We start from the raw sequence: 26,135 nt of genomic DNA, 5'->3' as shown, positions 1-26,135 counted from the left end.
AAAACTTTCATTGCTCAGCCAGACCCTGGATGTATAGGACCTGGTAAGATTGAGAATGTTTGTTTACTAGGTTTTATATTAAATTTCAGCTTTATAAGATTCCTTATTTCTGAAAAATAAATTTGATGACATTTTTTTATAAAAAAAACTGCAATTGATGGAGTCACTATTTTATTTCAGTGCATAATTTACTGCTTTGCTATTAAACAATACCATAAGTTTGTTTTTAGATTATTTAGGTTTTAGTGTTTTAAAATTTAGTATTAAAACAACATGCTGAGAATACTATGTACCCATAAATAGACAGCCAGCAAAACCATTTTATGGTGCTTTTGTTTGTTTCTGCTTTTTTAATTGTGTGATCTGTGTTTGTACTTGAAATAAAGTTAAATGAATGAAATCTGTTTTGCATTCTGTTCTTTCAGAATGTTAGCCTGTTTACTGCCTTTAATTGGATTTACATAGCGTAACTGCAGCTAACCCAAGTATGTATATATTTTTCTAAGGCTGAAGCCATATTAATTAAATTAAACCATTCAGCTTGATTTAGTATGGATAATTAATTTTCTTTGGGTATTCATTCAAACAACAATAAAACAAATCCAGTAAAAAGTTTGAGAGATGATGACATTGGAGAAAACATATCTCAATGAAGCTCATTACTACTCCTTGATTACAGAGTATATACAAAATGAAATGAGTGTATTTCTGTTCAAGCTATGGTTTTTTTCTATGTTCCTTCATCACAGTTTCTCCTATGTCTCCATATCTGCTCAAGCCACTTTCTGGATCAGTTTTAGAGAGTTACACAGAACATGCAAAAAGAGAGAAATTGGTTCTGTTGAGAGATATCCTTCTTGTAGCATGGGCACTAAATCTTGTCTATATGTATTTTATTTCCCTATACCAGTGTTCCCCAAACTTGACAATTTTAAGGCATGTGGACTTCAACTCCCAGAATTCCACAGCCAGCATTGCTGGCTGTGGAATTCTGGGAGTTGAAGTCCTCATGCCTTAAAATTGTCAAGTTTGGGAAACACTGCCCTATACAGACACAATTGTTCCGTTCCACATTAAATACATTACGAGATATGGTTATAAAAACATCAGTCTGGTGCAGTTGCCTCAGATTTATCAGAAGCTTTACTCAAAAGATCTGAAATCCTTTATCTGTTATATCTGTTATCTGTGTTTCTTCAGTTTATCAATAAAAGGGGTTTTAAATTCAGATACCATCAAAAACCGAATAATCTGCTCTTGACAGCAAAACTTAATTGCAAGATCTAACCTATAGTCTTGTATTTGTCTTTCTGATACTGACTAGAAAGCCTTTGTCCAGCAAGCTTGAATTGATTGGAAGCTGCTCTCCAGTTTTCTCAGTAAGTAAAGGCCTTTCACATTTTTCTGTGAATTGTTTCATTTTTAATTGAATTGTTGCATTCAGCGTGCAGATCATACGTTCTATGTGCCACCTCTCTGAAATATATGAACAAAATCAATCCTTTTTTTATTTAAAAAGTTTTTTTATTTGTAATACAATTAAAACAAAAATGGACAAGCGTGACATTCCAGAGTAAGTATTTCAAATAGTTTGTTTCTCGTGATACAAAAAGATAATACATCATTCTTAACCTCTATATAAGCCTCATCCTTCTATGTAATACAATTAAATATACAATTATATGTACAGTTATATATACATTTCAATCCTATCATTAACTTGAGATCCGAGCAGTTCTTCTTAATTCATACCAACGGTAAAATTTGTCCCAGATTTCGAAGTATTCGACTTCTGTCTTGTCCTTCATAATCATTGTAAGCCTGTCCATCTCAGCACATGAAAGGAAACAAAATCAATCCTTGTTTGTATGATCAAGCTAATTATCACATAGCTTTTTCTCTTTTTAAAATGAAAACAGCCTTCTGGGCAGAATCAAATTAGCATTCTCTAAACAAGAGTGTGCAGTATAATACTTTTTCAAAAGCACAAAAGCCGTCTTTATGAGGTGTCTGCACAAACTCTAACAAGCATTTCAGAAAGCCCCAGGCAGAGATGATGGGAGGAGATGTTTCTGTGGGAGCTGAGTGTCTCATTTCTCCTAAGATCTAAGGCAAAATTACCATGGACCGTTCTCAAGCAACTGGAAATGAGGAGGAGCAAAAGCCTGAAGTAGCTGAGAGAAATCATAGAATCATAGGGCTGGAAGGGACTTTGGAGGTCTTCTAGTCTAACTAAGGCAGGTGTCCTTATACCAGTGATGGCGAACCTTTTAGAGACCGAGTGCCCAAACCGCAACCCAAAACCCACTTATTTATCGCAAAGTGTCAAGGCTGCATCAGCAGTATGGTGCCCTCAGCGGGGGTGGGGGGCATGGCCCACTAGGTGGATGTGGCTGCAGTGGTCATGGCAGACTGGGTGGGTGTGGCCACCTCAATGTTGCTCATGGGGGGGATGCCTGTAGGACCAGGCAGATTGGAGGAGATCCAGGGGGTCTCTGGCAGGTGGGCAGTGGGCAGGAGGCTCATCCTGTGAGGCGAGGTGAGACAGAAGGCAGGGCAGGGGTGCCATTGCCACGGGGCAAGGCAAGGTGAGGCATGGGCCAGGGTGGCTGCTGCCTGACACCATCGGCCCCCGCACACAGAGGCCAGTAAGTGCATGGGGGCCGACGGTGTCTGTCAGCAGCCACAGTCTGTTGGCCCCTTGACTGGCACACTCTGGGGCTCTGCAGCCCACTGCCCGCCCTCCAGCAGCAGGTGGAGTAGGGGAAAGGGGAGCCATGTGATGCAGACTGCCAGACGCACCTAGTCCATCCCATCTGTTTTTGCTTGTGGTTGGAGAGCAGGTCATTGCTGGTCATCTCCTCGGCTCCCTTGCAGATCTTGCCCTTGGCCTCCGTGTGGAGCCTGTTCCCTTTGAGCACCTGACACACCTTGGCCCCACCTCAGGCCATCGCCAGCAGCTCGCGCAGGTCCATTAGGCTGCCGCCACCACCCAGAGCTGCAGCCTCGCCCAGCACAAAGGAGTAGAGGTGGTAGAGCACACCCAGCAAACTAAAGGCCTCCCCAAGTTGGTAAAGCCGGATCCCCATTGGCACCATGGCCCCCCAGTCCCAGCTAGGATTACATGCCTCCCCCCCATCTCTGCTGGGCCTGGGTGGCCATGACGCCAATGGCGATCTGGCTTTCACCGCTCGGAATGGCCTTTTGCCTGCTGGCCCTGGGCGTGCTCTACCACCTCTATGTGGGGCTTCCTAGCCAATCACTTTGCCTCCTTTGTGCTGGGCGGGCCTGCAGCTCTGGGTGCAGCCTAAAGGACTTGCGCGAGTGGCTGGCAACCGCAGTAGGTACTGAGGTGTGCGAGGGGAATGCACTCCACTGGTGGGCCAAGGGCAAGACTCTTGAGGAGGCTGAGGAGATGGGACAGAGTAGGTGTGTTTGGCAGTCTACATCATGTGCTCCCCTGACTTTGTGTGCTGCCGGTGCCACCACAGTGCTGCTGCTGGAGGGCCGACCCAGTATTCACAGCAGGCTATGCAGCCCCAGCTACCGGATGCTGTTGGCCCTCATGCGCTCACCGCAGGTGGAGCGCATTCTTCTCGTGCACCTCGGTACCTACCGCAGCTGCCAGCTGCTCGTGCAGGTCCATTAGGTCACTGCTCAGAGCTGCAGGCCCGCCTAGCACAAAGGAGATGAAGCAGTCAGCTAGGAAGCCTTGCATAGAGGTGGTAGAGCATGCCCAGGGCCAGCCCAGGGCCAGCAGGCAAAAAGCCACTCTGAGCAGGGAAAGCCGGATCCCCATCAGCGTCGTGGCCACCCAGGCCCAGCAGAGATGTGGGAGAGGCATGCAATCCTAGCTGGGATTGGGGGGGGGGATGGCACCAATAGGGACCCAGCTTTCCTTGCTCGGGATGGCCTTTGGCTTGCTGGCCATGGGGATGCTCTATCATCTTTACTTGAGCTTGCTAGCTGGCCACTTAACCTCCTTTGTGCTAGGCAGGGCTGCTGCTCCGGGCAGCGGCATTGGCCTAATGGACCTGCTACTGGTGTTGATGTGTGTGACCACAGAGAGGGCTCTGAGTGCCATAGGTTCGCTACCACTGCCTTATACCATTCCCACTCCTGACCACAGCACCAACCACGACATTGATAAAGCCTGCTAGATCATAACCCTAATAAAAAGAAGTTGGTGAAAAGGAGGAAAACAATACTTTAAAACAGATATATCTAAAGAGATTGCCTCAAAAGACTGAGGATGAGAACATTGCATGATGATGCTTGTGCTATAGTTACTGTATTTTTGCATTTCATTTCAAAAACCTTGTGGAAATATATTGTACAGACCAGGCATTACTCTATCTGTTTTTTTAGGTGGGACCTGAACAAAGCAAGATGCCTAGGGGAGAGCATTACCTAGATGGCAACTTTGGTAGAGGGAAGGGGTATACTTCTCTTTCTGCAGAAGAGTAAGCATTTGGGAACAATTTTGTTTTTAAAAAAAAAATCAGTTTGAAATATGTGCTTTTCATTTGGAGAAAGGGCAACAGAAGTGAGTACTTTTCTTCTTTTTGTCCTATTTTAACTCCCTGGTACTACATATGGTTCACTTGTGGAATTGCAGAAGCATTTAACAATGGCTACCCACTTTGTTGTGGGACTGAAAATATATAACAAAGTTTATGCTAGATTATACTATGAACTAACTATGGGTAAGCCACCTACCCAGCATTTCAGCACCAGGAAATGTGCAGGATTATAGGCTATTTTATAGTAGTTAGTTGGTTGTAGAGAGTAAGAAAGAAGAGCCTGATAGAGATATGTGAGCTCTGTTATCAAAGCAATGAAGGGAAAAACATGTCTTAAGCCCACAATAGGCTGACAACATTTGTAAGTGGCTAAGACAGCCACTTCCCTAATTCACAAGAATATAAGACAGGAGAAGGGGTACAGCACAATCAGATTTGCAAGCTTCTCAATTAAAGTAGTTTCAGCCTTCCTGTAAGGTTGATTTCTTGCTCTGGCCTATCAAGGCACTGGCACACGTTTCCTGATTTTTTAAATAGTTGATAAATAATTCTATTTAATAAAATAAATAGGTATGTATGTAATTTATATACCATCTCACTGGCAATTAACAGCATGTACAACAAAAGTACAATAACAGAATATACAGTATTATAATAGATAATATAATACAGTGCAATAAAGTAATACAATAGTCTAATCGAGGCCAGAACCCACAGACACAGGCTGAGTTTCCCTCCACACCTTGTCACACACCTTTTCACACCTTCCTGTAGAGTTATAGACAGATTAATAGAGATATCACAGCTAGAGGAATTTCAGTCGTGGGTTGCTTCAGCTTCCAGTCTCTATCTTTGAAGGACAGAATATGGAATTAATCATAAATTAATACCCCCTGTGATTGATATATTGGACCAGGAAATAACATGAATAAATCTATGACAGATGATGGTTTGTAATTAAGATTAAATTTGTAATTCTTAACTACAATTTAACCCATGGCTGGTCTTTGAATGTTGCACTAGTCCTAGCTACATCATGTCTTACTTAGCATGTTATATGAAACACCAAGAATTTCACATTTATAAAGATACTTGAGCTCCACGCACTGAACCAATTGCAGTAATCAAAACTCCATCTTTATTCCTTTGCTCCTAACTGACCACGAGTTTCTGCATATATTTTTTCCTAGATAAATGACATTTTTGTGAATTCACTTGAATATTAATACGTTCCTTATAAAACTATGTTGTTATTAATAACAACTGTTATTTTATGTCCAATTAAATGATAAAACTATCTTTTGTAAAGTATAAAGTCACTTTTTCCCTGCATGTACCTTTGAAATGTAGAATAGTTATTCCAGATTCTTAGCAGTAATTAGATCTATTTGCCTTTTTCAACAGGGCTGCAGGTATTGCAATTCTAATACTTCTTCTTGCAGTTTTACTGATTCTTGGCTGTTGGTGTTGCAAAAGGCACAGCGGTTATACAAGGCTTCTGGTAAGGATAAACTGCTTTCTTACTGCATTATTCATTAGACCCACCTGTTTGAACACTTTTTACTTTCTACAAAATATGCTAAACTCAAGCCTGCTTAGAATCCATACCATCTGATTCAGAATATAAAAATATTCTGTAACGGACCATTGCCAAAGGAAATACACTCTGGACCTGTTTAAGAATCTTTTTGTAATTACATTCACACAATGTGCTTAACTGGGTCAGTCACAATCTTGTTCGCTACATTTGGACAAGATGGGTAGCTCAGCATGAAACTTGATTGATTTTGTGGAAAGCATGTTCAAAGTTACACACACACACACACACACACACACACACAGTGAATGGTGCGTTTGGGAATCCCTTATATATATGCAAAGGGAATCTTTTTGTAATTACATTCACACAATGTGCTTAACTGGGTCAGTCACAATATTGTTCACTACATTTGGACAAGATGGGTAGCTCAGCATAAAACTTGATTAATTTTGTGGAGAGCGTGTTCAAAGTTACACACACATACACACACACACACACACACACTGTGAATGGTGCATTTGGGAATCCCTTATATATATGCAAAGGGATATAACCAGGTCTTTAAGACTTTCTGAAAGAGGAATAGAGTTGGGGCCAGTCAAATCTCAAGGCAGTATGGTACTCTAGAGTGCAGGTCCAGCTATTCTTTGGGTCCCATTTTATAACAATCCCAAAAAGATGGATCTGGAGCATGCTCCTGTAGTCAACCAGATGGAAGTGATAGGAACTGTGGGAATAAGGCAGTCTCTTAAATGTGCTGGCCATGTAGGAATTTGTGAATAATAATTAGTACTTTGAACTGTACCTGGAAGCAAATTGGAAGGTGTAACAAATTAGATTCAGTCACAAATCAAATTTGATTTAATTAAGAATATGTTGAAATAACAATTATTTCAATATATTCAATACTTCCTTATTGCTGTGATATGAAAAATTATAATTTGCTGGTAAATTTGAATGGCTCTCTGAGAGCTGCACCCAAATTTTAAGGATAATTGAACCATGGCCCTTCAGGTTGGAAGCATTTGATCCACAGCCATGATGCTGAGCCTTAGCATAAATGCAGCTATGAGTTGAGTTACTCAATAGCCATGGAAAAGTTAATCATTTGCATTAACATAATCAGGAATGTATTATCCCTTCTTGCTAAAAAGTTAGTATATTTAAAGCCCATCTTTCTTTTTACACATGAAATTCCCAAGAATTCATCAGCCACAAATTAAAGTCATTTTAGCAGTTATAGTCTGACAACATTTGACTAGAGAAAGGAGAATCTGCTTTTGTATGTGGCACAAGGACTCTTTAGGTTAATGCAGAATAGACAGTAGAAGAGAAATTGAATGGATGTTCCAACTGGCATTGTAGACGATCTTATATTTGCCTCACGTGCAAAACCAGACTTAGCCTAAACTGTTCTCCTTATGTTACAATATGTTTTCCTCCTTGCATTTCAAGAACCCTTTTGCTTCTCCTTTTCTATTCATTTGTTTTATTAATACCCTGCCTTTCTGTTCTGCTGAACTCTTTCTAATATTTGTTTTTGTGCCAAAGAGTAAGAATTTTGGATTGGCCCCTCTGTCCAACTCAGAAGGCAGAAGCTCCTTCAGTGACTCCAAATTGCCCTTGCGGGACTACACCAGCAGCTATAGTCACGTGGTAAGATTGCTTATCATTACTTTTGATAAATGCTTCAGGAGGGTACAATTTAGACCAGACATGTCAAACTTGCGACGTCATGTGACATCGTGCAACGTATCGGGCCAATTTTGCCATTGCTGGCAATGGGGTGGGCGCGGCTTCCACGTGATGCATCCTGCCCGCGGGCCGGCAGTTTGACACCCCTGATTTAGACAGTCCATTTAAAAAGAGAGTTAGGAGAGATACATGTCCTAAAATGAGAAGTTTGGGCTGGATATAAATTGGTAAAAATAGTAATAAAAAATAAATAAAAATTCTGCCTTTATCCATTGCTCCTAGCATGCAATATACATATATATCGTGTTTCCCTGAAAATAAGACCTATCCCAAAAATAAGACTTAGCCTGATTTTTATGTGTGCCTAATATAAGCCTTACCCCGCAAAATAAGCTCTAATTAAGAGCCTGCCCAGTCTATCCCACCGTCTGGTTGCTTGCTGCTGCAAAGGGGCAGAAGAGTGCGTGTCGCACCGGTGCCACCACCACGAGTGAGGCCAGGCAGGTAGGAGGGGTGGAGCTGATCCACACGCCCCCACCTGCACACCTTAGGGCCCCTGCAGCCAGAGCTCCCTTGTCCCACTACCTGCATCACCTCACCTTGTGATTGGATAGAGTGGGTGGGCAGCCATGTGGGCTTCTGCCCTGCCTCACCTTGTGGCGGCGGCACCAGGTCCCCTCTGTGTCACTTTCAAGTTTCCTCCCAGCCGCCCTGAGCAGACCCATTATCAGGAAAGCCCCAAAGAAGAAAGGGCTCCACAGACACCTCCAGCTCCCCAATGCGGTACTCCGATTCCTGCAACCTGCATCTCCTGTGCCCCTGGGCCAGGCAGGCACTCACTTTCCTGCAAAGTCCCCAAGTGCCTCTTCTGTGTACCCTCTCCATGGTGCCAGCAGCAGCAATGGTGGCATCCCCTCTCCTCCGCCCCCTCCTTTGCAGACTGCCCCCCCCAAGCACCATCTATTCCTAGTATGGGCACTGAAGCGGGTTCTACCCAGCAGGCGAGCCAATGAACTGCAGCCTTCTTGCAATTGCCCAATGCGTTGTCTGTCTGGGCAGCTGGCGAAGGTGGAGCTTGGGAGACAGCGACAGGGGGGCCCCAGCAGCAACAGCAACAGCAGAATCCCACCAGAACGGCCGCACCAGCGACAGCTGCGCACTATTTAACCCTAAGCGCCCAGACTGGAGCCTCGACGGGCTTAAAGGAGACGGGCACTGCCTTGCACCTGCAGCTCCAAGGCAGAAGTGGTGGCGACAGTGGCAGAGCGTTCCGCTCATTGCCTGGCCTGCCCAGTTGTGGCTGCGATGAGCTCTGTTCCCAAGCACCCCATTTGCAAGCATTCGAAGCTTCCAGTCTCCGTCAGTTCTCCATTTGGGCAAAAAGTGTTTGGGTGCCTATGGAGCATTTGGAAATGGAGCGATTGTTTGGGGAAGCAGAAACCTCCATGGAGGGTTTTCTTTTCAGAATATTCACACATGGTAATGGTCTATATTCACAGTGGTTTGAGGACAAGAGAAAGAGAAGGGCAGGATGGGCAAAAGAAACAGATTTATCTAAGTAGCCAAAACTAAAAAGTAGTTACTTAAGTCAGACATCCTTGAATTGTCAGTCAAAATGTATAGAGTTTGTTTAATCAACAAGAAATTGTGTTAAATCTTTGAATTCTAATTCAGCTATACTGTTCTAATTCAGCTATGTAGTTAACTAAATTCATTTTTGAAATTCCTTTTCTTAAGCTGCCACCTTGAGGTCAGTGACAAGATAGTCTGGGCACTTGAAATATTCTGTTGATTTCTGGGCTTCTGTCCTTTTGTTGTCAATTGCATCCAATTCATTTATTATTTTCTCTAGTTTGTCCAGTGAAAAGCTTAGTAGCTTAGGTCCTCTAAATGATAGAGATAGATTTGGACAGCGTCTCTATGATTGTATCACAGTGGCATTCTGTTGCTTGGTAGTTGGTTTAAGTTTATTTTACACAAGCAGAGGTCTACTAGCCAAGGCCCATGAAAAGGAAAATCATGGACTGTTAGCTATACTGACGATAAATACGGTTTTATGTGGGAATTGTGGCAACTAGTGATTTCTACTGTTAGTCTATTCTGTAGAACAGTAGTCTGCAACCTTTCTGGCTTGGCAGCCTAGTGGGGGGGAGGGGATGGTTTTGTGTGAGTGGCAGGTGTGCATGCTTGTGTGTGGAACTCCATTTGTTCAAGCGGCAGGTGCACCCGCCCATCATTCCCACAAATGGAACTCCATGTGTGAGCATGAGCACCCGTCGCTTGTGCAAGTGGAGCTGCGTGTGCATGAACATGCTCGCCTGCCGCTTGCACAGCTCAGCTGCAAACAGGCCACAGCCTGGTAGTCGACCGTGGCCTGGGGGCTCCTTACGTAGAAGATTATTCCTGGGAATGGTAGAGTTTTTTTTATTTAAGGCAGTGGTTCTCAACCTTTTTAATGCCGTGACCCCCAACCGGTCGTAAGTCGAGGACTACTCAACCGTTCGTAAGTCAAGGACTACTCAACTGGTGCAGCACCGTTTGCAGAATGGGACTTTTGGTGGGCTCAGCAGGGCAGAGACAGTCTGGATAATTCCTATTGGCTTTTGAAAGCCAATAGAATTAGACTCTATTCAAGAGAGTCTATTCTATTGGCTTTCAAAAGCCAATAGAATAAAAGGGAGTAGCACAGCTAAGGAAAAGGGGGAAAAAATAGTAGACTGAGTTGTTTGGCGACCCCTGTGAAATGGTCATTCGACCCCAAATGGGGTCCCGACCCACAGGTTGAGAACCACTGATTTAAGGGTTGACTATTGAACAATGAAATCTTTAACTTAAACTCTTGGTTGTCTCTTAGATGAACAGAACAGCATAAATTTATATTAGAAACCAACCAATGATGCGCGCGTGCGCGCACACACACACTCACAGACACACACACACACACACACACACACACACATACTTCCAGCTACCAACTAGAACCCAAAGTATTTCTTACAATGAATGCTTACAACAATTGATGAATATGAATCATGAAATATATGCAATAATATATTACTTGCATAAGTCCTTGACATATTGACTGCTAAAAACTAGCTCAGTTGTGCCTCTGGAAATTGATAATGGTGGAGGATTATTCTTTGGAAACATTTTTATATTAGCATTGGGAATTTTGAAGCTTTTATTTTTCTTTGCATATTATTAACTTGTCCCTTACTCAACTTTCATTGACACAGGTGCCAGATGCCCCACCAGCTTATGATAAGAGCTCCAGCAGCCTGTTGCCACCACCATACGCACCATAGGAGGAATTAATCAAGTGCTTGCTTACTTTAAGTAATTTCTAGGAGCATCTGGGAGGGAAAATGCAAGCTAATATGAATATTTTCGGAAACACTTAAGAAAATCTGTCCTCTTTTGCATGAAATGCCTAATATGTTGAAGCTATAGCCTATGTATCTTCATTTTATATATCTTCATTCAATATAAGTATTAACAGTAACATATGATTTCATTTTTATATATGTAATAAAGTTTACAAAAAAAACAAAAAGCAGTCTTCTTGAAATCCACAGCAATGCTAAAAAAAAAAGGAAATCCTAAAGGTGCTTTTTCAAGAGGCAACCAGACTTTCTTGTTTTTCTTTGAAGACGTTTTGCTTCTCATGTGAGAAGCTTCTTCAGAGCTGAAGAAGCAGCTTCTTGGATGAGAAGCAAAACGTTTTCAATGAAAAACAAGAAAGTCCGGTTGCCTCTTGAAAAAGCACCTTTGGGACAATAATGACCTGGATTACTGAGAATCTCCATAAACAAAAAGGGAAGTTAGCTAACCTTGGCTGATCTAGAAAGTTCCTCAGGATTGTGGAGACCACTTGGAAAATCCAGAGCTATGAGCTAAACTGGGAAAATAAATAAAAATTTCCTCAGAGAACACAATGAAAAATCACTTCTGCATTATGCCAAGAAAACTGCAAGAATGTGTCTATATAAGTTACCAGGAATTAAATTCAATCTGAGGCAAGTTTATATTTTAGACATTACATTAAAGGGTGCAGTACAACTTTCTGTGTATTTAAAACTTGTCATCTGATAGTGTCTATATATACACAATAGCTTTTAATTTTGCTAGTTGTCTGAAGAAAAATAAGATCTGAAATTATGGTCTATCTTCAGTCCTATTCAATCTGGTATAAAATGCGCACACCATCACTTTCAGGATATGGAAGTAATCCTTTAGGGTACAAAAACTTTTAATGATCCTTACATTTTGTTCTCAGAATATGTCTTCCTACTTACCTTTTTTCTTTGGGGCAATATTGAGAGAAAGAATAGCTAGGGCAGTGGTTCTCAACCTGTGGGTCGGGACCCCATTTGGGGTCAAATGACCATTTCACGGGGGTCGCCAAACCACGCTGTCCGCCATTTTTTTCCCTTTTCCCTAGCTGTCCTACTCCCTCTTATTGGTGGCCACACCCACTTGGGGATCACCACAACATGGGGAACTGTATTATGGGGTCACGGCATTAGAAAGGTTGAGAACCACTGAGCTAGGAGAAAAGCTTTGGTGAGGGAATTACATAATTTACTATCAATAGTCTGCTCTGTTGAAACCCTATTCAGAATAATTCACAACAAAATATTGATATATTCCTAAAAATGAAATGGAAAACAAAGAATCAAATATTAATATGAAAGAATTAGCACAATTAATCAAGTATTAAAAGTCTCCTGAAACAATCATTTGCATTTTGTTTGTTGAAAGGATTTTGGAGAAGCTGCTAAAAATAATGCTCTTCATCTTGTAGATCAGGGTCTTCAAACTTGGCTCTTTTATGACTTGTGGACTTCCAACTCCCAGAATTCCTCAGCCAGAGTTAAAGATCCCTGTTCTAGATTGTTCAGGTTTTTCTGCAGTAAGATTTGTTAAAAGGTCTGCTATTATAGTTTTGTTTGTCTTTAAGCAATTAGATTCCCACTAACTCACGCCCTTATGTGAGAGTGGTAGGTGAGGGTACTGGTAGAAATACTCAAGGACACTTTATGGGTCAGATGTCAACATTCAGTCTTTCATATTTCTCAGCACTTTCAGATCAATGAACTTTGTGTGCAGATAGTGTTTTCTTGTTCTGTATTCCATGTTATTTTGCACTGGTGTCATATTGCTGTTGCATGACATGTACACCAGTTAGGGGCTTTTTAAAAAGCGGTATATAAATTTTAAAAATATTTTTTATTAAATATGCATTTAATTTTGCATCTAAATCTGGCAATTTTAATTCATATTTAGACACTTTAGTTGTTGTCTGTTATATATTTAGGGGTAACTGAACTGTTTGATGAAGACCTGTTTGATGAAAGAGCTAACTGGTTATATTATAGGAGATTCATAACCTTTTCATTATTTTAAAATTACCATAGAGGATTTGAATTGGGAGCATAATACTCCACTGTATTAACTCTCTCCCTGTTTTGCTCTCTTAAGTAATCTAAACTAGGTCACTTTCAGCAAATGAGCAACAGGTTACAATGTTCTCTGCAGCTAGCAAAAATTTTAAGCAACAAATCTGGAAAATTGCATTAGGAAATAAAGGATTAGTTATTATTTCCTGGGCATCAGTTTGTTTTTAAGAAAAAGACACCACAGATTTGTCTTACCTGACTCCTAGTTATCTGTAAAGCAACTGTAAAGAAACAGTCACAAAGAAGTTATTAATTCAAAATTTATATTAAGTAACCACATCTGCCACACATGCCAAAGAAAAACAGTCTTGTCTTAATCTTTTTAGTGATATGATCATAAGATTACAATATAAATATCATTCCCTTTTGGGGGGGGCATTACTATTTAATTTTCAGAAAGACAGCCTGGGGCATAAGGGGCTATCTCTTTCATACACCAGGATTATGAGAAAGATGATGACTGAAGTACCCCAGGAAACAGGTGGGGCAACTGGAACTCCCAAGATGCTATTCCAAATCAGGAGGTAAACCAGGGTGAAGCTGCTTCCTTCTCCTTCTCCTTCTCCTTCTTCCTCTTCCCCTTCTCCTCCTCCTCCTCCTCCTCCTCCTCCTCCTCCTCCTCCTCCTCCTCCTCCTCCTCCTCCTCATCCTCCTCCTCCTCCTCCTCTTCTTCTTCTTCTTCTTCTTCTTCTTCTTCTTCTTCTTCTTCTTCTTCTTCTTCTTCTTCTTCTTCTTCTTCTTCTTCTTCTTCTTCTTCTAATAACTACATCCACCCAGATCAAAATGTATTTCTACCAGGACGACAGATAAAAAAATAATATGAGGATAATAATGAACACTTTAGAATTTTATGAAGTCTGTCCTGAAAGACAAGCTACATTGATTTTTCTTTCTTGATGCCCAGAAGGCATTTGATAATCTGAATTGGAAGTTTATTATAACACAATTGCACTATATGGATTTTGGGACAAAATTTGGAAAGATGGTTGGGAAAATATATACTAAACAAACAGCTAGGGTAATTATAAATGATGAAATGACAGAAAAAAATGATATAACCAAAGGAGTAAGACAAGGATGCCCAGTCTCCCCTCTTCTGTTTATTTTATCATTAGAAATACTTCTGACAAAAATCAGAGAGGACAAAGAAATAAAAGGTTTAAAAATTAAGAAGGAAGAATATAAGGTCCAAGCCTTCGCTGATGATTTGGTATTCATTTTGGAAGATCCATTAGAAACCAGCCTTAAATTGATTCAAAAAATAGAAGAATTCGGTGAGGTAGCTGGACTTAAGATCAATAAGAATAAATCCAAATTAATAACCAAAAATCTTACAAAGGCACAGGAAAGTGAACAGGAAGATAAAACAAAGATAAGTGTAACTAAGAAAATAAAATATTTAGGGATCTGGCTTACAGAGAAGTGTTCCTCGATTAAGGAGGATAATTATGATAAAATATTACACCAGGAAAAAAAAAGATTTAGAAAATTGGGAAAATCTACAAATTTCATTTTTAGGGAGGACCGCTATGGTCAAAATGAATATATTGCCAAAAATATTATTTCTGTTCCAAGTTATTCCAATAAAACTAGGGAAAACATTCTTTCAAGAATTAAATAAATTGGTCACCAAATTTATATGGCAAAGGAAAAAACCCAGGATTAAATTAAAACTCTTGCAAGATATGAAAGATAAAGGGGGATTGGCGTTACCAGAGTGGGAAATATACTACAAGCATTGAGCCTAACTTGGCTAAAAGAATGGATGGAATTGAAAAATACCAGAGTTTTAACAATAGAAGGACATGACTTGCAAGCGGGTGGCATGCATTCATATGGGATGAAAAATATAAAATACATAGATACTTTCAAAGACACATTGTTAGGAATGCATTGCTACAGACTTGGGAAAAAATAAAACAAAAGTTATATAAGAATTCCAATGTGGTTATCCCCAACAGAAGCTCTGAAACACCCAAACCTACTGGATATAAATAAGATAATTAGATACAAGGAATTAGTAAACAAACAGGGAAATCTGAAAACAAAACAAGAATTGGAACAAGATATAGGCAGAGATTGACTGGTGGACATTTACACAAATTCAATCTAAATATACAGAGGACAAAAAATTATATGAAATACAAAAAGAGCCACAAGAATTGGATAAAATTATACATGGAACAGAAATAAAATTAATTAGCAGTCTATACAAATACCTATTGAGATATAAAATGGAAGACGAGGTTGTCAAAGACACAGTGATTAGATGGGCAAAAAAATTCGAATATAATATAGAATTGGAGAAATGGGAAAAAATATGGGAAATAAACATAAAATTGACTATGTCAGCAGCGTTCAAGGAAAACCAGTTGAAGATGTTTTACAGATGGCATCTTCCACAAGCAAAGCTTGCCAAGATGTTCCAGAACAATTTGCCAACATGTTGGAAATGTAAAAAAGTACATGGAACATATTATCATTTATGGTGGACATGCCCAGTTGCAAAAAAATATTGGTCTACAATAAGAAAATCGATCCAAGAAATAATAGACCAACCCATAGACTAGAAACCAGAGATCTTTCTGCTGGGTATTTTAAACAGAAAATATAGTAAAGAAATACGGTTCTTAATTCTACATATAATAATGGCAGCAAGAATAGTATGCATATAGTTCTGGAAAAATGAGAATATACCATTAGAGGAAGAAGTGATAAGAAAAATCCTGGACTGTGCTGAGATGGACAAATTAACAAAAGAGATAAAAGGAAGATACAGAGTACTATCTAATATGGAATAAGTGGTATGATTGGTTGGAGACTAGAAATAATAAAGGAGAATAAATGTGGTAAGATCAAAAGTGGAAAATGTGTGTATAATAATGTATAGTAATAATAATATGTATTATTTTTAGTATGAGGTATAGTATGAAGGAAGAAAAATGTAAACAAGAAACAACGGGACAACAAGGACAAATACTGTAAATGCCGGCGTATAAGGCGACTTCCGCGAGCGCTGAAATCGGCGCCAAAGACGGGGGTCCTCTTATATGCTGAGTCGTCTTATACGCCGGAAATACTGGTAGTTTCCAGCGTATAAGACGTTCTAGGAATGCAGCCCGGCTATAAAGACGGGGGTCGTCTTATACGCCAGGTCGCCTTGTACACCGGCATTTACGGTATATGTAAAGAAGAATAAGGGGGGAAAATGTAAATAATACATTTCGAAATTGCTGTTAAAAAAAAAAGGAGTATACACTGTGTATGTGTGTTGTTTTGTTGTTTTAAAAAAAATTAAAAAAAAGAAAAAAAGGGTGAAGCTTCAAAAGGCTTCTGAAAAGAAGGTTTGAGATCCATATACCCTTCTACTTTATGGAATCAGCCAGATCTACTACCGTATATATAAAATCACATATGAATCTGAGATATTATATTCTAAGGTTCATGTTCTTTCTGATAGGAAAATCTAAGTGCCTTGTTTGTAAAAAGTACACTTTTAAGATGTTTATATATTGTTATGGCATTATGAGAATAAATATATAATCTTAAAGGCAGCATTAAATAATCTTAATGAGTGTTTGACAATTATGTACTACGATAGTTCTGTGTTAACCACAGTGCTCCCATTTCTGATCCAAGAGGAAACCCTAATTTTGAAATCTGAAAGTATATTTCAGATTAAGAGTGCTTTATGGCCACCATCCACAGGTGTTTAGCCATGAGTAGATCCAGTGATTCCATCCAAGAGGTACAGCCACTACCTACCAGTATGAAGCTTGTTTTCAGAAGATATAATCCAAAGACAAACCATGGGTTCCTCTCTGATTTTTTCCAGATATACTTAGTATGTTGAATTTGCAATGATATAATAGAAAACAGAGCAGAATGTGGCTTGAAGTGGCAAAAGCTATTGGTTGTGTTTGAAGAAAAGTGGTTGGTAGCTACTGCATGCTAATACTTCTCTTATGAGAACTGTAACTAAACATACATCCACAAACGGGGGGCGGGGCAGGGAAAAAAAAACCTGTGATGCAAACTGTGCCCCTTAATTACTTGTTTGTGAAATCCTAATGAAAGTATGAATAGTGTGGAACTCACTATGGTGAGGAACAGATGACTAATATTTTCAATTTTGGCAATTCAAAGAAAATCAACTCTCTTCATTGTCTACCCGTAATGATTGCATTATTGTACATCATAGTGTATTAACTATTTAGGTTTCTTTGCCATTTTAATCCAGACAAACAGAAATGTTTATCTTTTAATAACCCATTTGAAATTGTGAACAAATGTTCATGTCCTATCTATGGTTACTATATTGTAACACTTTAAGAAGTCTATAAAAGATACACAGAAGAGCTGTAAAAGTTGAAGAATAAGAATCATAATTGTGAGCCATTTACTAAAGGGTAAATACTATGTTATACTGGACCATGTCTAAATATGTGTGCTTATGAGGCAATATTTTGAAACCTTCATTGATTTCTTAATGCAAGTACATCTTACTGGCAAATATCCTGTCTCCCCGGAGTATTATGAAGCAGAAATACAGCAACTTTGTTTATTACATACAGATCCTTCTGCATTATTGCTAAACAGTACACTTATCCAAAATTACTAAAATACTTAAAAAACTATACATTATGTAAACAAAACATAAATAAGACAGAGTAATTCTTTTTACACATGGTTTAGTCCATACTGTTAAGGAATTGGGATTATGTACAATTTTACACCATAGATTGCATTTTTGCAACACATCAATATAGAACATGGGAACATTTGAAAACAAAATAGAAAATTTCTAAATTATAAGAACAGATCCCAGTAAACGTGCTAACCAAGAACCAAACATTGCTTTCTATATCTTTGAACAATTTCCCCCCCACTTTAATAAAAGCCTTTAAAAGCTTTGCTCTGAAAGATATTTCAAGTGCTTTCTCACCATTTTTTGAAAAAAGAAAAATTGAAATGATCCTCAATCTAACATGAATTTTTTTTAAAAAAATCAATGATGGCTTTGTGCACACAAATCCTTGAGATGTGACAGGTGTTTTAACATGTTAACAGGTAACATTTTGTTGTTAACAGCAAACTGTGTAGCTGCTATCTATGTCGTCCTGGATCCCTTCCACTCATGAATTCTCAACAATATGCAAAAATATTTTTTTGCTTCATTGTTCTGTCTGCTCAAAACATGCCATTACATGCCTTGGGTTCATGGACATAAATCAGATGTTTCAAACAGTGTACTTTAAAAAACAATTATAAATTAATTTTATATACATACACACGCACACACACGTACAAATGCCCCAAAATTTCAACGGCTCATTTACTTGAAATTCAAGATGCAGCTGTGTCTGGGACACCTATGCTGGAGTTCAGAAAACTGGGGAAGACAACAGCAGAATTCTTAGTTGTAGAAATAAGGTCAGCAGAGAAGGATGAAGACAGAGATGAAGTTTCTGATGTTGGAGTCTTTATAGCATTCAAAATGGCTCCTTCAGGGCTGACCATCAGTTTTTTAATAGATGTATCTAGGTGCAATACAGACTTACTGTTTTGTAGCTGTGAGGTACTAGTGTGGGTTGCAGGAACTAAAGTTGTTTTAGCTTGAGTAGAAGATGAGGTGACCACTACCAAAGATGTAGACAGTGTTGTTGCAAAAGATGGAGTGCCTGACTTTGAAGTATTGGCAATTATTTGTGGAGTAGCATGAACAATAGGCAGAGGATTTGTAATCCCAAGAGAGTTCACAATTTTGGTAGAGCTTTTTAAAGGCAGTTTTGATGGCTGCCAGCTTAAAGAATTACCCATCACTTGTGTAATCTTCTGAGGAGTGGGAGCAGCAAAGGAGATGCCTTGAAATCCATGGCCATTACTCACAGTTAAGAGAGGACCAAGTTTTGGATTTGCAGAAATGAGAAGAATGTGACTACCAGCTCCGAGGCCCTGAGATGGAACAATAAAACGAGTACCACTGATCATTATTTGGGTTCCAGGTGCCAAAGGTGTACAAGTGTTAATTATGATTTTCTGCTGAATATGGGATTCATTTAATTGACTGCCTACATTATTAACCATTGATGGTGAGGATGGAACAGTCTGAACTGTAGAGGTACCAGGAGCACAGGAGAAAGCTGTCTTTACATTAAGTGGCACTGATGGGCAAGGCAGAGGAACTAAATTAGAAAAATTAATCACTTTACTTGCATTGGGGGATGCTTTTTGAAGTTTCTGAGTACTTCCATTTGTTGGCACTCCGGCTGAAATTCCTGCAGGCTGAAACTGAGCTAGTGTGGATTGTTGACTTTTTGAATGGGGCACACATTGTGAAGCAGGTGGAATTGCTGGCAATTGAGGGACTGTATGCAACATTTTAGGGACACCATTCACCGGTCCAGGCAAGGAAACTGTTACTGGCAACTGAAAAGGAGACGATAAACTTGAATGAGAAATTGTTGGTTGAGCAGTAGAAATCAGTACAGATGAAGCTAGGTGTTCTGTTTTCACAGTCGATTTAGCCACAGTACTTCCAACATTAGAGGAGGACAGCCGTGTAGTCAAAACTGGTATTATATTTGCTGGGGATTCCATTCCATCTGCCAAAATAGTAGGCCGTGTTCCAGTAGTAGCTCCACTTAGTGCCACAGAAGTAGTATCTAAACTTGGGCTGCTGGTTACTGTAGTGGTATTTACTGCTTTTGCTGCAATGCTTTGACATGCCAAACTCGAACATACAGGAACTAAACTACTACTGGTTGATAATGGGAAAATTACATTGTGGTTGTTTTTGTCTTCCAAATCTTTTGGTGCTGTAGACTGCATAATGTTAACCGTTGAAACATTCTGAGTATTACCTGTACTATTTATAAAGGCTTGACCAATATTAAGACCTATTTTAACATCTTTTACTTGAGAAACAGTTGGCGATGTATTTACTTTTAATGTTGATCCCACAGTAGATGGAAGAAGGACAAGATGAGGTTGCTCTGTGCTTTTCACATATGTCTTACCAATGGAAGGAGGGAAAGTCTGTTTAAGTGGTTCTGTTGTTACACTTGCATTTGACTGAATACCGGCAAGTGGAGTATTAATGAAAACCAGTTTCTGTGCACTAACACCAGTGGATGTTGGAGTAGGAATTAAGTTGACTCCTGTAGCTCCACACACAGGAAGAAGCGAAGGATTTGTCACTAACATAAGTTTTTGAACTTGAGTACTACCCAGACCTCTGCTGGTAATGGAAGTGACTTCAGGCTGTGCAACAGAATATTTTGCATTATTTACATTGACTTGTTGATTAATAAAAGAAGCCTGGGTAGTGCATGTAGAATTCTGCACAACATTTTCTGTAGATAAGCTCACTGCATTACCAGAACTGTTTGGTGGAGCTGTCATGACAATGTTTGACGATATGGAAGATAAGAATGGAGAGGAGGGTCCATGTAGAGTTTTTGATATTCCTTGATTCACCACACCACTATTATGAGAGTGCCCAAATGTAACTGTTGTGTTTTTCCCCTTTTTTGGATTTGCACAAGAAGAAATAGTTGGAATAGAAGAAGTTGCTGGAGACATTTGAGCAAGCGTTGGCAAGCTAGGTATCGCTTTTGTCACAGCTGAAACAGTAGAAGTTGACAACTGTGTGGATTTGGGCATTAAAAATGCTTGAAGCTGAGGTGCATATGTAAAAACAGATGGAGAGAAGTTACTAGCAGAAATTGGCTCTGAATTTGTTTGCACTTTCACGATTCCTGTGTTCCCACCACGTGTCCTAACAAGGATAGACTGTGAATCTCTTATGCAAATTGTTTTTAGCTCTTGTTTTGTTTCACTAATGTCAGCAGTATTTTGTGGGGAGGAACTGATGTAAGAACTCTGTGATACTGTTGTCAAAGTCTGAATGGCTGAAGAAACAATAGGTGAAGCAACAGGGCAGGAGGCAGCCGAAACAACAGTCTTGGTAATTTTTATAATCTCGCTTTGGTTCATTTTTACTACTGATGGTAATGTGTTACTAGTGGAGGTGACAGAGGGCAGCAGCGAAATTCTATTCACCGAATCAGCTCCTTGTGGCAAATGGGTAATATTTTTTTTAGCATTTGTATTAGGCAGAAGTGTAGTAGCAGCATTTATTGAAGAAGTTGGAATAGGAGGGACTAAAGTAGTGTTGGTATCTGTTGACAGTGGAAGAGAAATGCAGTGTTGTTCAATCGTATTTTGCTGTAGGGGTTGGTTTTCTTTTGCTCCACTTTTATTTTCTCTGTGCTGGATAAGAAAATGTTTAGGCAAAATAAGGACTTGCTGCATGATTTTCTCTCCCGTGTTTTTTTCTCCTGACTTACCATCAACCAAAGGCTGCATCTGAATCTTCACTGAATTATTGTGCAGGTCTACTGGCATGCAATGGCCAGCTGGCATTTTGTATAACACTTGCAAAGAACTCTTTGAACTGGTCTGGCAGGGCAATTCTGGTTTAACTGGAGCAGAACTCACTGTTGATATAATCAGTTTTTCAGAGGTAAAAGTGCTTCTACCTACTGTAGATGGCAACTGACTTGTTAAGGCCACTTTGTTCCCAATATTCTTAGCAAGCAAGGCCTGGATAGGTTTGGTCCCTTTTATTAAAGGTCGTACGTATGCTGTAGAGTCTGTCATGTCCAATGATTCTGGAGCTGAAGATTCTGTCTGCTTATTCAGGCAACTCTCAGTTGACAGATCATTTTCAATACTATGGATGGTAGCATCATTTGTGCTTAATTTTAGCTTTTTCCTTGGTAAAAATTCATTTGTGCTATCATCTAGGTAATAGTTTTGCTTGGATTGGCGTTTAACAGATTTAGGCACTATCTTCTGCATTTCTCTACAAGTCAAATCTTTTTTAAATGGTCTGGATTTTCCCGAACCAAAGTCCATTTCTGGTGATTTCATGTCTTCTAGGAGAAAAAGAAGAACCAAAAAGGGAAGCATTTTTAGGAAAGCAAACAATCCTTCTTAATTGATCAGATTACACTAACACTATTGTTCCAATCAACAAAAGAAGTTTTGGCAGTACAATTTATGATGTGCTCAAAAACTTAATTATTTTAGTTTTGTAAATCTTCATTTATTTTATACTCAATTTAATATTTAAGCATTTTCTGAAATTATTTAACTCAACAGAGATAATATCCCATTGTTTATCCCAGGGAAAGAAAGAAAGAAAGAAAGAAAGAAAGAAAGAAAGAAAGAAAGAAAGAAAGAAAGAAAGAAAGAAAGAAAGAAAGAAAGAAAGAAAGAAAGAACTGGGAAACAACATGTTGATTTGTCAAAATTACCAGCAGGCTATGCTGTAATTAATTTTGCTTCAATTTTCATAATACTCTAAACAGTGATTCTCAACCTTTTTAATGCCGCGACCCCCGACCGGTCGTAAGTCGAGGACTACTCAACCGGTCGTAAGTCGAGGATTACTCAACTGGTGCAGCACCATTTGCAGAATGGGACTTTTGGCGGGCTCAGCAGGGCAGAGACAGCCTGGACAATTCCTATTGGCTTTTGAAAGCCAATAGGATTAGACTCTATTCACGAGAGTCTATTCTATTGGCTTTCAAAAGCCAATAGAATAAAAGGGAGTAGCACAGCTAAGGAAAAGGGGAAAAAAATGGCGGACTGTGTTGTTTGGCGACCCCCGTGAAATGGTCGTTCGACCCCAAATGGAGTCCCGACCCACAGGTTGAGAACCACTGCTCTAAAACAAAAGAAATTGTTTTTAAAAAAGATAACTATTTTGTTATGAAATTTCATCTTGTTAAGACAGCTGAAGTCTGACTAAAATTCTACCTAAAAATATGACCAGTCGGGAGAAGCAGACTTTGGTTAATTTGACGGGTTTTGAAATTGTTAATAAGGTAAAATATTTGGGGGTGATGTTATCTGTTTCTAATGCAAAATTATTTAAAAATAATTATTAAAGGTTGTGGGTTAGGGTACAGAGAGACTTGAAGAATTGGGAAAAGTTGCAATTATTCCTCATGGGAAGAATTGCAGTGATAAAAATGAATATTCTACCCAAGTTTCTCTTTTTGTTCCAAATGATACCGATTTTGAAGAATGAGATCAATTTAACTGAGTGGCAGCAAGGCCTTAATAAATTTATTTGGGCAGGGAAAAAGCCAAGGGTTAAGTTTAAAATTATGCAAGATTTCCGTGAGAGGGGAGGACTCAAGGTGCCGAATTTGAAATTATATTATGATGCGGTGGTTTTAACATTAGTTAGCCTCCACTTAGAGGGATGGAATCTACTTTTTGGGTGGCATGCCTATTTAATATTTAATATAAAAATGGATTGGGCTTTTAAATCTCATATCTTAAGAACTTCTTTACTTAGGATTTGGAGAAAATATTATAAAAGTGATTTTAAAGTACCATTGTGGGCTATACCATGGCATGCGATAGAAGGAATAAAAAGAGGGGTTAAAATGGATATGGTGTCTTATAGACAGTTACTTAAATGGGATGGACAAAACAGGCAGTTAAAATCACGGGAAGAGTTAGCACAAGAAAATATTATTTATTCTTGGTTCCAATATAGGCAATTATCAGATAGATGGAAGATGGACTGTAAGGTGGGTTTTCTCAGAGAAGATGAAAATCTTATTAAGCACGTGAAGGATCAAAGACAAACCCACATTAAGAGAATTTATGGGGTTTTAGTTGAATTGGATTCAGAAACGGAACTAATTAAAGATTGTATGATTAGATGGGCGCAGAATTTTGGCGAGCCAGTTCCATTGGACACCTGGGAAATTATTTGGGTGAGAAATGTCAAATTTACACAAGCACAGAACTTAAGGGAGAATTTTTATAAAATGTTTTATAGATGGCACCTTGATCCACAAAAAAATGTCTTTTATGTACCCTGACTTACAACCTAAATGTTGGAGATGTGGTTGTATGGATGCTACTTATTATCATATTTGGTGGTCGTGCAGAGAGATAAAAGCATTCTGGATTAAGATATGGTGGAATATCCAGAGAATTTTTAAAAGGAGGGTAAAATTTACTCCACAATTATTTTTGTTAGGTATAGTTATTGATTGTGATACAAAGGAGGTTATATTGATGTTAAATTTGATTACAGCTGCGAGGCTGTTAGTAGGACAATATTGGAAGAAGGAATCTTTGCCTACATTGCAGGAATGGTTTCTTAAAGTGTCTCATTTGGCGGAAATGGCAAAGATTTCGGCTTTCTTAAAGGGACAAACGCAAGAGAAATTTCTTGCTGTTTGGGATAAATGGATAAAATTCATACAATTTAAATTTGATATAAAAATACTATATAGTTTTTTCATAATTTTTAACTCTCTCTCTATATATTTTTTCTATTTTATATTCTCTTTTTTTACAAATATAAATTTTTTTAACTTTTTTTAAATTAAGCCTATATTCTGCTCTGGGAGGCCCTGGGGGGGGGGAAGGGGGGGTTTGGGTAGGGGTGGGGGAAGGGGGGTTTTGTTGGGTAATGTTTGTTTTTTATTTGTATATGTCGTTTTTTGTTTTTATATTGTCTTTTATTTTCTGTAAAATTTATAAAACTTTTTAATAAAAAAAAAAAAAAAGACAGCTGAAGTCTATCATACTCCACCAATCAATCACAGGGTAACAAATGTACTTACCAGTATCCATATAGTCTCTTTTCAAAAATTCTGTGTGCTCCAAAGATTCACTGGTAAATGTACTGGAAACTTCTTTGACAATATTTATTTCACTATCCTCATTAGTCCACTGTTCTCTAGTAAATTTATCATGATCTGGCTGCCGTCTGAAGTCATCGTAGTCTTTTTTTAAGCGAGACCTTTGATACAATATTGTAGATAGTAAGAATTTTGTTCTTTTCATATTAATATTTAAAAACAAGTAAAGGATTGGTGAACTCTTACATTTTACATTTACCAAAAAGATTCAGTTAATTACCTGTTTCTATGAAATGCCTTCATTAATTTTGGTTCCCATGGTAACAACTCATTTAGCAGTCGTATCAAAGTACAGTGGAGTTCCTTTACAGCTTGCTTTCGATGATACCATCTTCCCTGTAAATATGAAAACGCTTATTACAGAGTAAATTTTAATCAATAAGGATAAAATGTGCAACTTCAGGAAGAACAACACTATGGATCTATTTTGCAGTAGTCAGTTTCTCATTAATTACTGCAGGAGATGTCTAGTGTTCTACCGAAAATTCAAGTAGAAAAAGAATATAGAACTAAATTACTACAACATGATTAATCTTTTCTTTTTCTCTCTCTTTTAACTGTAAGATGTCACTTTATTTACCATTGTATGTGTCAATTAATAATTACATAGAACATAGATCAGAATTAAAACTATATAGCATAATGTCTATTTCAATAAAAATGCCCAAGTATCATAAATCATAAATCCATCTGCTGCTATGGAATGCCAGATTGGTCTATAAAAAGACCTTCTCATCCATGATTTGATGATAGAGCCAACCTGAAATGTATTACTGAGACCTGCCTGGGTCCGGAAGGGGGTTTGGCCTTTCTGAAATTTGCCCAGCTGAGTTTCAAGTGTGGCATCAGCTGAGATTCAGGGGCAGGGGTATGGAGATTGTTATAAGAGAATCTTGAGATGTGTTTGAATATTAGTAGCTCAGGTTGGTAGTTGGGCTGTTTGATCTCCGAGCGTGGCAATTTGGCTGCAAATGTTTCGGCTCCATTCAGGAGGGAACACCTTCAGTGTTCTTTGAATCTCTTATAGTTTTTAGGGGGCATGCTCCGGAGATCTCCAGTTGTGAGATCTTGTTCATCCAGCTGGACTCTAGGGATCAGTTGGGATTGCTGCTTTTGTACCAACCTCCCTGCTACATAGCAATATCCGTGCCTAAGTTCCTTGACTTCTTTTCTGGGT

At 38.9% G+C, this 26,135-nt stretch overlaps 2 protein-coding genes across 5 annotated transcripts in view; one reads left to right on the top strand and one right to left on the bottom strand.

Annotated features, from left to right (window-relative positions):
- On the top strand, positions 1-11,305 carry MLANA (melan-A). Of its 2 annotated transcripts, XM_039356171.1 has the most exons (7): positions 20-43; positions 426-485; positions 1,325-1,379; positions 4,369-4,463; positions 5,928-6,024; positions 7,615-7,719; positions 10,995-11,305. In XM_039356171.1, the coding sequence occupies exons 4-7, from the start codon at positions 4,390-4,392 to the stop codon at positions 11,061-11,063; spliced, it is 345 nt and encodes a 114-aa protein (XP_039212105.1). In that variant the 5' UTR covers positions 20-43; positions 426-485; positions 1,325-1,379; positions 4,369-4,389; the 3' UTR covers positions 11,064-11,305. The 2 variants fall into 2 exon arrangements, with proteins under 2 accessions (XP_039212107.1, XP_039212105.1); XM_039356173.1 differs by lacking the exon at positions 426-485 and having other exon boundaries at positions 1-43.
- Positions 11,306-17,764: 6,459 nt separating this feature from the next.
- Positions 17,765-26,135, bottom strand: part of KIAA2026 (KIAA2026 ortholog) — a 57,774-nt gene continuing 49,403 nt past the window's right edge. For 2 of the 3 annotated variants that reach the window (XM_039356166.1, XM_039356168.1), the window contains 3 exons: positions 25,179-25,294; positions 24,881-25,059; positions 17,765-22,159 (listed from right to left, as the gene is read on the bottom strand). In XM_039356166.1, the coding sequence (XP_039212100.1) occupies positions 18,564-22,159; positions 24,881-25,059; positions 25,179-25,294 (3,891 nt within the window). In that variant the 3' untranslated portion in view covers positions 17,765-18,563. The remainder of the gene's footprint in view (positions 22,160-24,880; positions 25,060-25,178; positions 25,295-26,135) is intronic. The other variant, XM_039356167.1, reaches the window with a different exon arrangement.

The sequence above is a fragment of the Crotalus tigris genome, unplaced genomic scaffold (genome assembly GCF_016545835.1).
Source record: "Crotalus tigris isolate CLP2741 ecotype Arizona unplaced genomic scaffold, ASM1654583v1 scf7180000018786.1720131, whole genome shotgun sequence".
NCBI classification, from domain to species: Eukaryota; Metazoa; Chordata; class Lepidosauria; order Squamata; family Viperidae; genus Crotalus; species Crotalus tigris.
The sequence above is the reverse complement of the archived record's forward strand: the minus strand, read 5'-3'. Positions and strand labels throughout refer to the sequence as shown.

Coding starts and splice junctions, on each gene's coding strand:
- MLANA (XM_039356173.1), top strand. CDS start 4,390: ATGCCTAGGGGAGAGCATTACCTAGATGGCAACTTTGGTAGAGGGAAG. Junction 4,464..5,927: donor ACTTCTCTTTCTGCAGAAGA/GTAAGCATTTGG, acceptor CTTTTTCAACAG/GGCTGCAGGTATTGCAATTC. Junction 6,025..7,614: donor GCGGTTATACAAGGCTTCTG/GTAAGGATAAAC, acceptor TTTGTGCCAAAG/AGTAAGAATTTTGGATTGGC.